Raw genomic sequence first — 15,952 nt, forward strand, 5'->3', positions numbered from 1 at the left:
TACTAAATATCAACGTATAAAAGCACATATTAAAGTTTTTTTCTTATACATATATTTAGCAATGTGGCACTTTTGTGATATGAAATGATTTCTGGGACTAGAACCCTGATTCATGACCTTGTGCCTGTAGGAATAAAGTCCCAATACAACACCTGAACTTGAGAGCCAAGGGACTGAGTCAGTGATGTACTGGGGGTTTGGACTTTGCCTCCTGTGGGCAGATTAATAGGAACACCCTCCTTCTCAATGCCGTGATTACCCTGGCCATACTTCACAGGCAGCCTGGAAAGGGGAGGTCATGGGTGTGGAGTCAGAGCCCCTGGGTTCACCGTCTCGCTGTCTCACTAGGTAGCTGTGCAGCCTTAAGGCTAGGCACCAAATTGTGTTGAGTCTAGGCCTGGAGTGGTGGCTCACGCCTGTAATCCCAGCACTTCAGGAGGCTGAGGCGGGTGGATCACCTGAGGTCAGGAGTTCGAGACCAGCCTGGCCAACATAGTGAAACCCCGTCTCTACTAAGACTACAAAATTAGCTGGACGTGGTGGCGCATGCCTGTAATCCCAGCTACTTGGGAGGCTGAGACAGGAGAATCACTTTAACCTGGGAGGCAGAGGCTGCAGTGAGCCAAGATCGTGCCACTGCACTCCAGCCTGGACAACAAGAGCAAAACTCCATCTCAAAAAACGACACATGGGGATAATGGCCAGAGAATTTAATGAGACTGTGAGTGTAAAGATGCTTGACATATGTAAGTTGGCTTCCTGTGCCCTCTTTACAGAACACCTTTCTGCAGTGATTGTGCTTCCCTCCTGCCATGCTGCCCAGCTGACCATGACTCACTGCTGGTTGGTATACTGAAGAGGACTTGCAAAGCAGCCTTGGATGAACTCTGTGAGGACGGGCACTGACTACCAAGAAGAACATCCCATGTCCCACATCACACCACCCCACATCTTAAAAACTGAAGAACTTGTTCTTGGGTCCATTCTGGGCTTCTGAAGACTCTAAATCTTTAATCTACTGCCTCTAGCCCCCACCGTTCTTATTTCCATCCTCTGCTCTTACCTCACCCAAGTCCCTTTCGGAATTCTCTTGTGTGTCAGACCCAGACTCTAACTATACTATATATGTTTGGGGTTGCCTGGCTCACCTTCACATATTTAAAAATTCTCCCAAGCACAGCTCCCACTGATGAGGTGGGAATGGCCCCATTAATCCTGCTGCCTGCTCTTTTAGCTGTTTGACCCAGAGATAAACACCTGACCAAAGGATGGTCAACCAGAGTATTTCTTTAGAAATTCCTTTTCTCTAAGAGACACAAAAAAGAGTCCCCAGTGGCTGCGTGGCCAGCCGAGATGAATGGTCACTGTGGCAATGACGGCCATTCATGTCAAATGCAAGCTGAAAAGCAGAGAAGCAGGACAACAGAGCAGTCCACAGAGAGAAACAGAGAGGAGGGGGACTCATGGCCCCCAAGAAAAGGATAAAGCTGCTCTGGTTTTTGATGGCTCCTTCATTCTTATAAAGATGGAAAGATGGGCTTCATCTCTTCTACCTGGAGTCTCTGGGATCCAGCATCCTTACAATATCCCTCTTTTACCTGAGCAAATTTGAGTAGGCTTCTGATCTTTGTCATCAAAGCAGCCTTGGCCAGGAAATAAGACAAGGGTGTCTACTCTCACCGCTTCTATTCAGCACTGCGATTGAAGTCCTTGCCAATGCAATAAGGCAAGAGAAACAAATAGAAGGCATGACGATTGAAAAGAAAGAAATATGGCTGGGTGCAGTGGCTCATGCCTGTAATCCCAGCACTTTGAGGGGCTGAGGTGGGAGGACGACTTGAGATCAGGAGTTCAAGACCAGCCTGGTCAACATGGTGAAACCCTGTCTCTACTAAAAATACAACAACAACAACAACAAAATTAGTCAGGTGTGGTGGTGGGCACCTGTAATCCCACTACTTGGGAAGCTGAGGCAGGAGAATCACTTGAGCCTGTGAGGTGGAGGTTGCAGGGGGCTGAGATGGCGCCACTGCACTCCAGCCTGGGTAATAGAATGAGACTCAATCTCAAAAAGAACAAATAAGTGAATTTATTAAGATCACAGGATACTAGGTGAACATGCAAAAATTAATTTTATTTTTACATACTACCAAAAAATGATTGAAAAATGAAATTAGAAAACACTGGCATTTAAAATAAGATAAAAAACATGAAATACCTACAAACAAATTTACTTAAAATATGTGTAAAACCTTTACGTTAAAAACTACAAATCATTGCTGGATTAATTTAAAGAATATCTACATAAACAAAAGATTAGGACATGTTCATAGTTCGAGCAATTTAAGTTGCCAATATTCAGGTGTCAACGATCCCTTCATTTTTTTAAAAAAATTGACAAAAATTGTATATATTGTATACAATATGTTGTTTTGAAATATACATACCTTGTGGAATGACTAAGTCAAGCTAGTTAACGTATGCATTAAACCTGAAATTTATCTGTAGAGACAATGCAATTTCAACTGAAATTCTAGCTGATTTTTTTTGGTAGAAATTGACGAACTGATTCCAAAATTTGTACAGAAATGCAAAAGATTTAAAATAGTCAAGACTATATTTAATAAGAACAAAGTAGGAGGGTTTACGCTACCAGATTTTAAGATTAAACATAAAGCAACAGTATTTAAGACACTATGGTAGTGGCATAAAGATGGAAAATTAGATCAATGAAACAGAATAAAAGTTCAGAAATAGACCCACATGTCTACAGTCATTGGACTTTTGAAAAAAGTACCAATGCAGTTCATTGATGGAACAGAAAGCTTTCTCAATAAATAGTGCAAGAGCAACTAGAGATCTATATGGACCATAGACCCAAATGTGAAAATGAAGAGTCTAAAACTGCTATAAGAAGACGTAGCAGAGTATCTTCATGACTTCGAAGTGGTCAAATATTTCTTAGGATATAAAAGGACAAACAATAAAAAAATTGCTAACTTAGTCTTCATCAAAATTCAAAATTTCTGCTCATTAAAAGACAAGAAACTTGGCTGGGCACAGTGGCTCATGTCTGTAATCCCTAGACCTTTGGGAGGCTGAGGCAGGCAGATCACCTGAGGTCAGGAGTTCGAGACCAGCCTGGCCAATATGGTGAAACCCTGTCTGTACTAAAAATACAAAAATTAGCTGGGTGTGGTGGCAGGAGTCTGTAATTCCAGCGACTTGGGAGGCTGAGGCAGGAGAATTGCTTGAACCTGGGAGGCGAGGTTGCAGTGAGCCAAGATCACGCCACTGTGCTCCAGCCTGGGCGACAGAGCGAGACTCCATCTCAAATAAAAAAAAAAGACAAGAAACTTAAAAGACAAGTAAGTCACAGGCTAGTAGAAAATATTTACAGTACACATCTGAGCAAAGACTTGTGTTCAAGATATATAGAGAACTCCTACAAACTAAAAATACAATAAAAAATAAAAAATGGTTAGGCATCTTAAACAGGCACCATGAATGGCCAATAAACATATGAAAAGGTGTTCAACATCCTTAGTTATCAGAAAACTGCAAATTAAAACCATAGTGAGAAACCACAATATAGTAAGACAGATACAATTACAAAGACCGACAATTCCAAGAGTTGGCAAGGATCTGGAGCAACTGGAACCTTGATGCCTTGCTGGTGGGAGTGTAAAACAGTACAACCATTTTGAGAAATTATTTGCCTGTTTTTAATAAATTTAAATGTACACCTATCCTAAGACCTAGCAAGTCCACTCCAGGGTATACACCCCAGAGAAATGAGTACGTACATCCACAAAAAGTATTGTCTAAGGATGTTCATAGCAACTTTATTCATAATGGCTGAAAACTGGAAACAATTCAAATATCGATCAACAGAAGGGTAGCCAAGCAAATTGTGGCAATACCTCTCAGCAATAAAAAGGAATAATCTGGGCTGGGTGCGGTGGCTCACGCCTGTAATCCCAACATTTTGGGAGGCTGAGGCAGGCGGATCACTTGAGGTCAGGAGTTCGAGACCAGCCTGGCCAATGTGGTGAAACACCTGTCTCTACTAAAAATACAAAAATTAGCTGGGTGTAGTGACAGGTGCCTGTATTCCCACCTATTTGGGAGGCAGGAGAATCACTTGAACCTGGGAAGTGGAGGTTGCAGTGAACTGAGATTGTGCCACTGTACTCCAGCCTGGGCGACAGAGTGAGACTCTGTCTCAAAAAAAAAAAAAAAAAAAAAAGAACAAAAAGAACAATCTGGTACACATATACTGATGAATTTCAAAAATATTATGTTGAGCAACAGAAGTCAGACACTGTAGAGTACACACCGTGTGATCCCATTTGTTGTGTGAACCAACAAAACCAGTCTGATGGTGATAGATGTTAGAAGATGGTTACATCTGAGAGTTGGATATTGACTTGAAAAAGGACCCTGAGGGGCCCTCTTGGGGCAATGGAAATGTTCTATATCTTGGTCCAGTTGATGGTCAAGGAGGTGTAGTACCTGTGTAAAAATTCATCAAGCTATAGACCCAAGATCTGAACAATTTACTGTAATGTAAGATGACCTTCAATAAAGCATTATTTAAATCACCTTTATGAATACACTAACGACAGCGACGAGTCCAAAAACAAACGAGGGAGATGAAATATTTGGGGCTTTTCCAAGATAAATGCTGTAGTCTCTCTTTAATTGTTACCAGTCTTTGTGCCATGTAGGGGTTTTTGTTGTTACTGTTGCTGTTGGTATTTTTCCTCTGCTAAATTTAGATCATGAAACCTGCCTTTCTATGCACAAATCAAGCAAGGAGACAGAGAATGATTTCGCTGTATGAGAGCAAAATGGAACTTCAATAGGAATGGATAAAGACATTGGGAAGGTGACTATGGAAACTGAACCAGAGATGCTCAAAATCAGCCATGACGTTTTGCATCAGGGACCCAGTATGAGAAGACAGTGACACAGAATTGTGGGCAAGAGCAGGGATTCAGTTATGTGGATGACAGAGCTGCCTCAGAATGCTATGGAGCAAGTGAAGCCAGGAGCAAATGACAGAGAATGGGTGAGGACCCTGGGAGTCTCACATCAGACAAGCTTCCATTAGATGGGAGGGCTCACCCATGGTCAATATAGCATGCCCAGGAGAAATGCATATTTTGGACTGTACCTTTAAAAGCAATAACTCAAAGCCCTCCAAACCTGACAGCCCATCGGAGGCTTTTGTCTAGAAAATGTCTCCACAGCACGTGTATCATGACTTATCTCTCCATGGAGATCCAGCTCAGAGAATGTAATAGCGACATGTGGCACAGTGGAGCTGGCGTTTCCTGCTTTGGAGGCAGTCATCATCAATGTGCTCACCAAAACCACTGTGCTCACTAAGCCACCAAGACAGAAGGGGGCGCAGGTTCATGGGCAAGCTGGACTTGGTGTGGTACAAACAGGAAGGGGCTCACTTCTTCCTCCAGATTCCCCACTTCACCCTGCTCTGTAGGTTGGCACCACCTGCATGGGCCTTGTGTGAAAACTCAGGCAGGCCACGTGCAAAGCTTTGCTGGCTACGTGGAAGTTATAAGCAAATGATCTCTTTCGCTGGGTATTAAAGAGAGCAGCCCAAAGCGATTTCCTGACTGTCTGCTTCTCCCTCTCCAGGTGCAGACCCTGCCACAGCCAAAGCCCCTACCTCTTGCTCCATCTTCTCCCCATCCCCCAGCTGCTGTTTGGGCCCTCAGAGTGGGGCCCTGTGGGGGTCCTTAGACATGCCTCCTGGGAGGTCTCTGACCACAATTCCTTGGCATGTGCAAAGCTCTTAAGCCGAGACTCCAGCAGGAAGTGCTCTTGGGCAGACTCCTTTTCAAATCAGTTCACAGCTGGCTCTCTTCCTGGAGACCCACACTTGGCTCTGAGAAATCACGCCTCTCTGCCTTGCCTTCGGTGTAAATGCTTCCCCAATCCCTGCTCAGCCCTGGCCCTCCTCCCCTTGCAGGCTGCTTCAGCCAGTTCAGCGATGGATGTTTCCGGGTGTGAACAAGGTGCCTGTCCCCCAGATTCCAGAGATTTCCAAGCGGATCCCTTGAAGCTCTCCTCATTTGACTTAAGGGGAAAGGCTCCCATGGGGAAGGATAGGAAACTCACGGTACCCTGACGACTCCCCCCAAACAAAACCCAGTAGCCAACCCCATCACTCCCCCTTTCATCTAGTGTTAAAATGCAGAAATATTTGTGTTAAAACATTTTTATGTACCAATTGGCAGAGAGCCACTGTCCTGAGACTCCTTCTCTCTTTACTCCCAGGGCCCTTTCTTGGTCCCCTGGACTCTTGCTCTGACGTTGGGTCCCGGTTGTCAGTTACTTTTACTCTCACTTCTGTTGATACCCTCCAGTGAGGGTTGCGGGTGGGGGGGTGGCGGGGTGGAGCTAAGGTGGCTTCACTGTCTCTGTTGTGTCCCAGGTAGGTGGTCAGATATTTACAGTGTTGTTGTTGGCTCTTGGGGCTTAAGCCACATCAGAGACAGCAGGAAACAATTGTCCATTGCTATAGTTTGTAATTTTGTCCCCACCCAAATCTCACGCTGAAATGTAATCCCCAGTGCCTGAGGTGGGGCCTGGTGGGAGGTGTTTGGCTCATGGGGGCAGATCCCTTATGTCTTTGTGCTGTGTTCGTGACAGTCAGTTCTCACGAGATCTGGATGTTTAAAAGTGTGTGGCACCTCTCGCCCCACTCCCTTGCTCCTGCTCCTGCCATGTGGGACACCTGCTCTCCCTTTGCCTCCCACCAGGATTGTAAGCTTCCTGAGGCAGCCACAGAAGCAGATGCTGCCTTCTTTCCTGTATAGCCTGCAGAGCTGTGAGCCAGTCAAACCTCTTTTCTTCATTATTATTTTTCGAGACAGAGTCTCACTCTGTCACCCAGGCTGGAGTGCATTGGCATGATCTCAGCTCACTGCAACCTCCGCCTCCTGGATTCAAGCAATTCTCATGCCTCAGCCTCCCAAGTAGCTGGGATTACAGGCGTGTACTACCATCCCGGACTTATTTTTGTATTTTTAGAAGAGATGGGGTTTTGTCATATTGGCCAGGCTAGTCTTGAACTCCTGACCTCATGTGATCCTCCTACCTCTTCCTCCCAAAGTGCAAACCTCTTTTCTTGTAAATTACCCAGCCTCAGGTATTTCTTTATAGCAATGCAAGAACAGCTTAATCCACCCATAATATCTAATTACATGCAAATAAAATAGGTGTGTGTGTGTGTGTGTGTGCGTGCACGTGTGTGATCAAGAATCAATGGGCAAAGTAACCTCAGGGAGGAAATGTTGCCTCCCCACCTTATCCTAGGATTCTGCTCTGTTGCCTGGTTCACAATTCCCCGATGCAGATACAGGGATACAATTTCCCTGTAGCCATCCAGGGATTTGTAGAGACCGTGAAGCTTCTAGGAATTTAGCTTAAAGAAATAATGAGGGCTGGGCATTAGGTTTTGCCACAGTGATATTTATCATAGTTTGGCTTACAAAACGGCAAAAATTTGAAACTGTCTTGGGTCAGAGATGGCTGTTGCCTCCCCTGTATCCACTGTCCCCTTCTTCCTCACTGATGGAACCCATTTGCTGAGGGCAGAAACAGAAATGGCTTTTTTTTTTTTTTTTTTTTTGGCGAAGTTTCACTCTTGTTGCCCAGGCTGGAGTGCAATGGTGTGATCTCTGCTCACTGCAATCTCCACCTCCCAGGTTCAAGCGATTCTCCTGCCTCTGCCTCCTGAGTAGCTGGGATTACAGGCATGCACGACCATGCCTGGCTAATTTTGTATTTTTAGTAGAGATGGGGTTTCTCCATGTTGGTCAGGCTGGTCTTGAATTCCTAACCTCAGGTGATCTGCCCACCTCGGCTTCCCAAAGTGCTGGGATTACAGGCATGAGCCACTGCACCCGGCCCAGACCTGGCTTTTATTTTATTTTGTTTTATTTTATTTTATTTTATTTTATTATTTATTTTATTTTATTTTATTTTTTGAGACAGAGTCTTGCTGTGTCACCCAGGCTGGAGTGCAATGGTGCAATCTTGGCTTACTGTAACTCTGCCTTCTGGATTCAAGGGATTCTCCTGCCTCAGCCTCCCAAGTCACTGGGACTACAGGTGTGCACCACCACACTTGGCTAATTTTTGTATATTTTAGTAGAGATGGGTTTCACCATGTTGGATAGGCTGGTCTCAAACTCCTGACCTCAAGTGATCCACCCGCCTCAGTCTTCCAAAGTGCTGGATTATAGGCATGAGCCAACACGCCTGGCCCAGACCTGGCTTTTAAATGATACACCCATTTCCCAGCCTCCCTTGCTGGTGGAGGAGGCCATGTGACCCAGTTTTGGCCAATAAGATATCAGCAGCAATGGTTGGGTGGGCTTTAGGGAATCTCCTTAAGAGCAGGGCCGACCTGGGTGGTGCCACGCCCTTCCCTTGCTGGCTTTTCTCTTTCCCTCCACCTGAACTGTGGCTGTGATGGCTGGAGCTCTGGCAGTCACCTTGACAGATGACAGAGTAGAAAGCTAGAAGGAGCCTCAGTCCATGCAGGCATGAAGCAGCCACGGTCACAACCCTCTAGACTTCTTTCACACAAGAGCCAAATAGATTTCTGCCTTGTTAAGCTGTGCTATGTTTTAAAATAAGCAGCTGAATTCGATACTGACTGATACAATACCCAAAACCCAACAATAGGAGGATAATTAATAAATCACAATCCAGTCATACTAGAGAATATTTTACAGTAAGATCTCATTTTACAAAAAGGAAGGATGCATAAACATATAGAAAAAAATACTTGAAGCACATTTACAACATAGTAAAACCTCTCTGGGTGGTGGTAGTACAGTTATTTTTTTTTTAAATGGGGTCTTGCTATGTTACCCGGGCTGGCCTGAAACTCCTGGGCTCAAATGATCTTCTGGCCTCAGCCTCCCAAAGAGCTGGGATTACAGGCACGAGCTACTGTACCTGGCCAAGATACAGCTAACTCTTTCTCCCTTCCTTCCTTCCAGCCTGGCCAAGATACAATGAACTATCTCTTCCTTTCCTTTTCCTTCCTTCCTTCCCTCCTTCCTTCCTTCCTTCCTTCCTTCCTTCCTTCCTTCCTTCCTTCCTTCCTTCCTTCCTTCCTTCCTTCCTACCTTCCTCCCTCCCTCCCTTCCTCCCTTCCTCCCCCACTTCCTTCTTTTTTTGAGACAGAGTCTCACTCCATCACCAGGACTGGAGTGCAGTGGCTCTATCTCACCTCACTGCAACCTCCACATCCCGGGTTCAAGCAATTCTCTTGCCTCAGCCTCCCGAGTAGCTGGGATTACAGGCGAGTGCCACCATACCTGGCTAATTTTTTTTGTATTTTTAGTAGAGACAGGGTTTCGTCATGTTGGCCAGGCTGGTCTCAAACTCCTGGCCTCAAGTGATCTGCCTGCCTCGGCCTCCCAAAGTGCTGAGATTACAGGCATGAGCCACCACGCCGGGCTGTGATTTTTCTATTCTATTTCTTGATATATGTAGTATTTAAAATTTCCTAGTTTTGTGACAGAGGAGTAACAATAGTTTTTTTGTTACTTGTGCCTGTAACCCTACTGTTTGGGAGGCTGAGGCTGGAGAATTGTTAGAGCCCAGGACTTTGAGGCCAGCCTGGGTAACGTAGCAAGACCCCATCACAGCCCACAAATTTTTTCTTTTAAATTACTGTACAATAGTTTTTTTTAAATTATGGAGTTTTTATTTATTTATTTTTTTAGCATGGGCAACCAAAAGTTATTATTTTTTTAACAAGATACCCTTGTAACCCTGTCAAGTCTTTGCAGCAATGACCTCTGGTGCAACCTTCCCAGACCAGCACTCCTCATGATCCGCCATCTCTTACCTCATTTTCTGGGCTCCTGGGCCTGTCTGCATTGCTGTTCTGCAAGGAGGCATTCTGCTCCAGGGGATATTCAAGGTCAGGGGCTCATTTACAGATTTTCCATTGTCCTGTGAATCTGTGACATTTCAGAAATGGAGCAAGTTAGAAGATACAGATCGACTCTTTTCAGGCAATTCTCTGTAAGCCTAGGACAGTAGCAGCAGTCACGCTGGAAGGTGGAGGAAGCAGAGTGGGAAGGGGTGTCCCTCCCCTCACTCCCTGAACGGGAGTTTGTCACACCTCGTGCTGTGCCAGATGGCCTGGGATTCCATCCCTATGAAAATTATAATTATGAGCCGGGCGCGGTGGCTCACACCTGTAATCCCAGCACTTTGGGAGGCCAAGGCGGGCGGATCACCTGAGGTCAGGGTTTCGAGACCAGCTTGGTCAACATGGTAAAACCCCGTCTCTACTAAAAATACAAAAATTAGCCGGGAGTGGTAGCGGATGCCTGTGATCCAAGCTCCCTGGGAGGCTGAGGCAGGAGTATTGCTTGAACCCGGCAGGTGGAGGTTGCAGTGAGCCGAGATCGTGCCACTGCACTCCAGCCTGGGTGAAAAAAAAAAGAAAATTATAACGATGATTTAAGCAACTTCATATACATTTACATACACATAAACACACATACGTAGTCAGTGGAAAAAAAGGTATTGGAAATAAGAATACAAACCTGGCTAGTGTTTAGAGGGCAATAAAGCCATAACCATTGGTGTTATTTCTACTGGTCAAAAATCACTGGCAACTTGCCGATTTTTTAGCATCTAACAATTCCCAAGTCCTAATCAATATTAAATAATAAGTCAGGTTAGCCTGCCCCAGAAAGTCTGCTCACGCAGGGGTGGGATTTTTAGGCAATGATCAGCTGTGATTTTGAAGGGGTACTCATTTTGCAGATGAAACAGAGAATGTCCCACACCTTCCAGACCCAAATCACACATCGTGACTCCGGATCATGAGCTTCTTTGGTGGCTGTGGAGTGACCCAGTAGCCCATTTTGTCTGCTCCTTCTCTTCCCCAGCCCCCATCCCGTGCTCTTTCTCACCATGTAGGTCAAGCGGGACATTTTCTCCTTGGACTCTTGAATCAGGAAGTACCGAGCAGTCAAAAGAATTCGCTCCAAGGAGGTGACATGAAGGAGTCACTTAAAAATAAAACTGCAAGTCTTGGCGCGGTGGCTCATGCCTGTAATCCCAGCACTTTGGGAGGCCGAGGTGGGCAGATCACTTGAGGTCAGGAGTTCGAAACCAGCCTGGCCAACATGGTGAAACCCTGTCTCTACTAAAAATACAAAAATTAGCCGGGCATGGTGGCAGGCACCTGTGGTCCCAGTTACTTGGGAGGCTGAGGCAGGAGAATCACTTGAACCCAGGAAGTGGAGGCTGCACTGAGCTGAGCTTACACTACTGCACTCCAGCCTGGGCGACAGAGCGAGACTCCATCTCAAACAAACAACCGCTGCAACTCTGATGAAAACGTTTATAGCTGGACATAAAGGCCACCTTTGGGGATGGCATTGTTCTGTCTATCTGGTGCCAGCATCCTTGGCTCAGCTTGGGGAGGTCACAAATGCGAGGCTCTTTATGCAGCAGCCGTGTTTCCCTCCCCAGCTTCATCCCAGACACAGCCCTACACCTCCCTTTTCTTGCAACCCCAAAAGACTTCCCTGACCCCCGACCTTGGCAGCTGCAGCTGCTTTTCTGTCTACTTACAATGCCCTACCCCTGCCCTGTCCAACAGGGTGGCTGCTAGCCACGTGTGGCTATTGTGCACTTGAAATGTGGCTGGCAAATGTGACTGAGGAGGGGAATTTCTCATTTTATTTAATATAATTTACATTTAAAAGTACAAACTCATATTGATTCAGTTGTTGGGAAACTTTTAAGGGTATTTGGATCAATTTGGGTATGTAAATCCACTTTTCTGACTGTACATTTTATGCAATCTAAATCCAGATCAAGTATTTCCAATGAAAATTTGGCATGCGAATTGAAAGGGGCTGCAAATATAAAATACTCAACAGATTTCAAAGACTTCATGCAAAAAAAAGGAGTGTAAACTATTTCATTGATATTTTTTATGTTGATTATTAACTACAGGATAAAATGGTACCTTTTGCATCTGCTGGGTTAATAAAATGCATTGTTAAAATTAATTTCAACCATTTATTTGTACTTTTTAAATGTGGCCACTGGAAAATTTAAAATGATATATGTGGCTTGCAGCATATTTCTGTTGGATGGCGCTACTGTAACCCCCTTCTCCATCTACACAGGCTTTGGAGCCAGAAGGATCTGAACTCCAGCTCAATCTGTACCGTACAATAGCTGTGTGATTCTGGGTAAGTGGCTCAATCTCTGTGGGCCTCAGTTGTTTATTTTTTGATCTGTAAAATAGGTATGGTAAGAATACCCTTGAAATGCCTGCCTAGCACACTAGCACAGCCACTGGGTACCTGCATGAAATCAACCAAGTTCGCTCCCACTCTCTCCCCAGCCATGTCCTTATTCTATTTTTTTTTTTTTTTTTTTGAGATGGAGTCTCACTCTTTTGCCCAGGCTGGAGTGCAGTGGCATGATTTTGGTTCACTGCAACCTCTGCCTTCCAGGTTCAAGCGATTTTCCTGCCTCAGCTTCCTGGGTAGCTGGGATTACAAGCATGCACCACCATGCCCGGCTAATTTTTGTGTTTTTAGTAGAGACGGAGTTTCACCATGTTGGCCGGGCTGGTCTCGAACCCCTGACCTCAGATGATCTACCCGCCTTGGCCTCCCAAAGTGCTGGGATTATAGGCGTGAGCCACTGCACCAGGCCATCCTTACCCATTTGTCAAGACTCATCTGAAATATCATCTTCTTTGGGAAGCCCTTTCCTAACCCCAGCAGAAGGGTCTAGTGCTTTGCCTTTCTCTCTCCTGTAAACTTGCACACATGGCTTGCAGTAAAATGACATCATTACAATATTGTGGGTTCCTCAAAGGCAGAGACCCCAGCTTCCTTGTGTGTGAGAGTGTGCTTTTAACTTTTAGTATATGGGAAATTTCGAACATGGAAAAGTTGAGCTTCCGTGGCTATAGTATTTCAATCATTGTATTTGTCTTGCTTAACTCAGTGCTTGATACATGATTTTGTTAGTGTTTGTGGTGGATGGCCAACAGCCACAGATTCCACCACTGTGGAGTGGTGAAGTCAATTCCCCCACCCCCTTTGGTCTGGGCTGGCCCTGTGGGCTGGTTTGACCGACAGAACATGGTGCAAGGGACTATGCCAGGTCTGAGTCTCTCAGTCTAGGCCTCGAGATGCCAGGCAGCTTCTGCTTTTGCTCTCTCAGAACTCGACTTCCATGTGCATAAGCCTGGGCCAGCCTGCTGGGGAATGAGAGACCACGTGGAGCAGAGGCAGGCAGTCCCAGTTCACAGACCACCAGAGAGATGAGTGAGGCTGTCCTCCACCTTCCAAACCCAGAAGAGCCACCAGCTGACTGCAGAGGTTAGGTAAACTGGCCCAGACACAGGAACCACTAAACCATCCCCCAGGATCATGAGAAATTATAAATATTGTTGTTTTAAGTCTCTATATTTTGAGGGGAGTTTAACGTGTGGCAAACAGCTACCCAATACAGGGTTTAATGAATGTTTTTGAATGCACTGATGAAGTCTCTGGATTTAGCAGGGGTTGCCACTCTGGCACAGTCAGGGTAGCATATACAGTCTGGTGGCAGCTGCTGTGCCTCCAGCGCTGGGAAACTGCCACACATTCTGCACCCCTAGCAGGCTGCCCGTCAACCACAGGAGCATGTCACAAGGAAAAGAGTCTGTAGCACCAACACCCCATTTGTAAAGTTTTCTGAACTTTATCCTGCTCAATACATATATTTTGAGCAGATAAAATGTGCTAGGCACTGGTCTAAAAGATTAAGAAGTCTTGCTGCAAATCTATTCCCAAGGTTTTAATTTCATTTATTTTCAGAGCAGCAGAAGCTTTGGCTATGGCAGTCACAGTGAGAGAACAAGACAGAACCTGATCACTGAGACAGTTCATGTTCCCAGATGACCCCTAATGTGGATGGCTCTAAGTCTCCCTCCTAGAATGCATGTACAGCGAGGGGTGTTTTGCTGAGTTCTAGAACAAGAAATCTCTTTTCAATAGAAGCCAGTCTAATTGTCTAATTTGGGTCAACCCTTTCTCCGAAGTACCCACGTCATCATAGTGGAGGAATTTGGATTCTTTAGATAATGGTTTTAAAATGCACTACCCTGTTGAAACTGTCCTTGGTACTTTTCAATGCCACTTATCCTTTCTCATTTAACGAGGACCTTTCAGCACTGATGACTCCAATTGGATGTAAGGGAACAGCCGTGACAGCTGTCCCTGATACTGACCTGCCAGGCAGCTGGCGTTCCGTTCGGGGCTGTCTCTGGCCTTGGCTTTGCTTCTGCGTCTTATGGAGCGATTGAAGATGGAATTTCTCTTAATTGGGATGTGGCAATGAGGCTCTTTGTCTTGGATATCCTGGTCAGCTTGAGAAGTCTCCTCTTTTTCTGGGAGTAACTCAGGTTTCACCTTGGCTGGTTCATTATCAATGTTCGGTTGATCACTTGCTGATTTCCTCCAGGTCTTTTCCAAATCTTCAGATTCCGTGGTCTCCATGGAAATACAGCCAGCTGTTTCTCAGCAGAACGACTGGAGGTCAATGATTTTCCCAAGCTTCACAGGTTTGAGTGCTTTAGAATAGATAGAAAACAATTTTCAGTTAGAGTCATCAGGCTAAGTATTCTATTCAGACTGTGGAACTCCACTCCCATTCGAATTTGATGAAACGTGGGATCATCTGCACATCCTGGTATCCACATCTTCGCCACTGAAAATTACAGCTTAATCTCTGCAATTTGGAGGCATTCATGTATCATTTTATAATTGCCGTTTGTTTATATTATTCATAGGATGCACTTTAAGGGGGAAATGTTTAAAGTGGCTTGCAAAACTGCATTGAAATAAACACTTCTTAAATAATTCCAGAGAAAAAGAGTAGCAGAAATAGTGAGAGAATTCCAGGAAAGCATTGAGAGGGACCGTAAATGTCTAGACAGGAAAAGAAAATCTCGGAAGATGAGAAAGGGTGGTCAGCTGGTGCAAGGTCTCACAATGGTAAGTTTAGACATGGGCAAGGTTGATCCCCAAGGCGACAAACCTTGCCATCAGCTGGCGGCCAAGTCTAGTGGGTGCATTAGTGGCCTTTCTGATGGAATGATGTATGGCCGTGGTGGAAGAATAAGGTCCCCCCATCCCATGGCCACCCCACCATGGGCTGGAGAAACAGAATGGTTACCTCCCTCTGGGGTGACCATATAGCATATCGTCTGAACTAGGACACTTTTCACAGGAAAGGGAGGATACGACAGGAGCAAACCCCACCTCCTTCGCCACACAGACCTCCTTCTAGGGTAGGGGTGCTCAGGGCGAGGGACTATGTGAACCCTCTTAGTGGGTCTAAGCTGGTGGGACAGCGTGTTAGACAGAGAAGCTGAGCTAGGAGTTCTTCTCATTTCTCCACTCATCCGAGGGCTTGAAACCTGAGGTCCCATGGATTCTATGGAGGTTTTCGGGGTACAAGGCTGTGTATGAGCATATACATTTTTCTGGCCTATAGGTCCAGAGATTCTATCATACTCTCAAAATGGTCAGAGACTCGGCCGGCACTGGCCTGGGAGGCCGAGGCGAGTGGATCACTTGAGGCCAGGGGTTCAAGATCAGCCTGGCCAACATGGAGAAATCCTGTCTCTGCTAAAAATATAAAAATTAGCTGGGCTTGGTGGCACATGCCTGTAGTTCCAGCTTCTCGGGAGGCTGAGCAGGAGAATCGCTTGAACCCGAGAGGTGGAGGTTGCCGTGAGCAGAGATCTTGCCACTGCACTCCAGCCTGGGCAACAGAGCCAGACTCCATCTCAAAAAAACCCTTCCAGTCCTCCTCTGTTGCTCCCTTCCACAAACATTCAGCTCAACCAGTGTTCTACGAT

At 45.6% G+C, this 15,952-nt stretch overlaps 1 protein-coding gene across 1 annotated transcript in view; it reads right to left on the minus strand.

Annotated features, from left to right (window-relative positions):
- NGEF (neuronal guanine nucleotide exchange factor) overlaps positions 1-14,659 on the minus strand; it is a 94,280-nt gene extending 79,621 nt beyond the window's left edge. Inside the window, exons 1-2 of the mRNA XM_055290990.1 lie at positions 14,318-14,659; positions 9,902-10,016 (exon numbers count right to left, since the gene is read on the minus strand). Coding sequence (XP_055146965.1) covers positions 9,902-10,016; positions 14,318-14,585 — 383 coding nt within the window. The 5' untranslated portion in view covers positions 14,586-14,659. The remainder of the gene's footprint in view (positions 1-9,901; positions 10,017-14,317) is intronic.
- Between the last annotated feature and the right edge of the window lie 1,293 nt (positions 14,660-15,952).

This window comes from Symphalangus syndactylus, chromosome 8 (assembly GCF_028878055.3).
Source record: "Symphalangus syndactylus isolate Jambi chromosome 8, NHGRI_mSymSyn1-v2.1_pri, whole genome shotgun sequence".
Taxonomy (NCBI): domain Eukaryota; kingdom Metazoa; phylum Chordata; class Mammalia; order Primates; family Hylobatidae; genus Symphalangus; species Symphalangus syndactylus.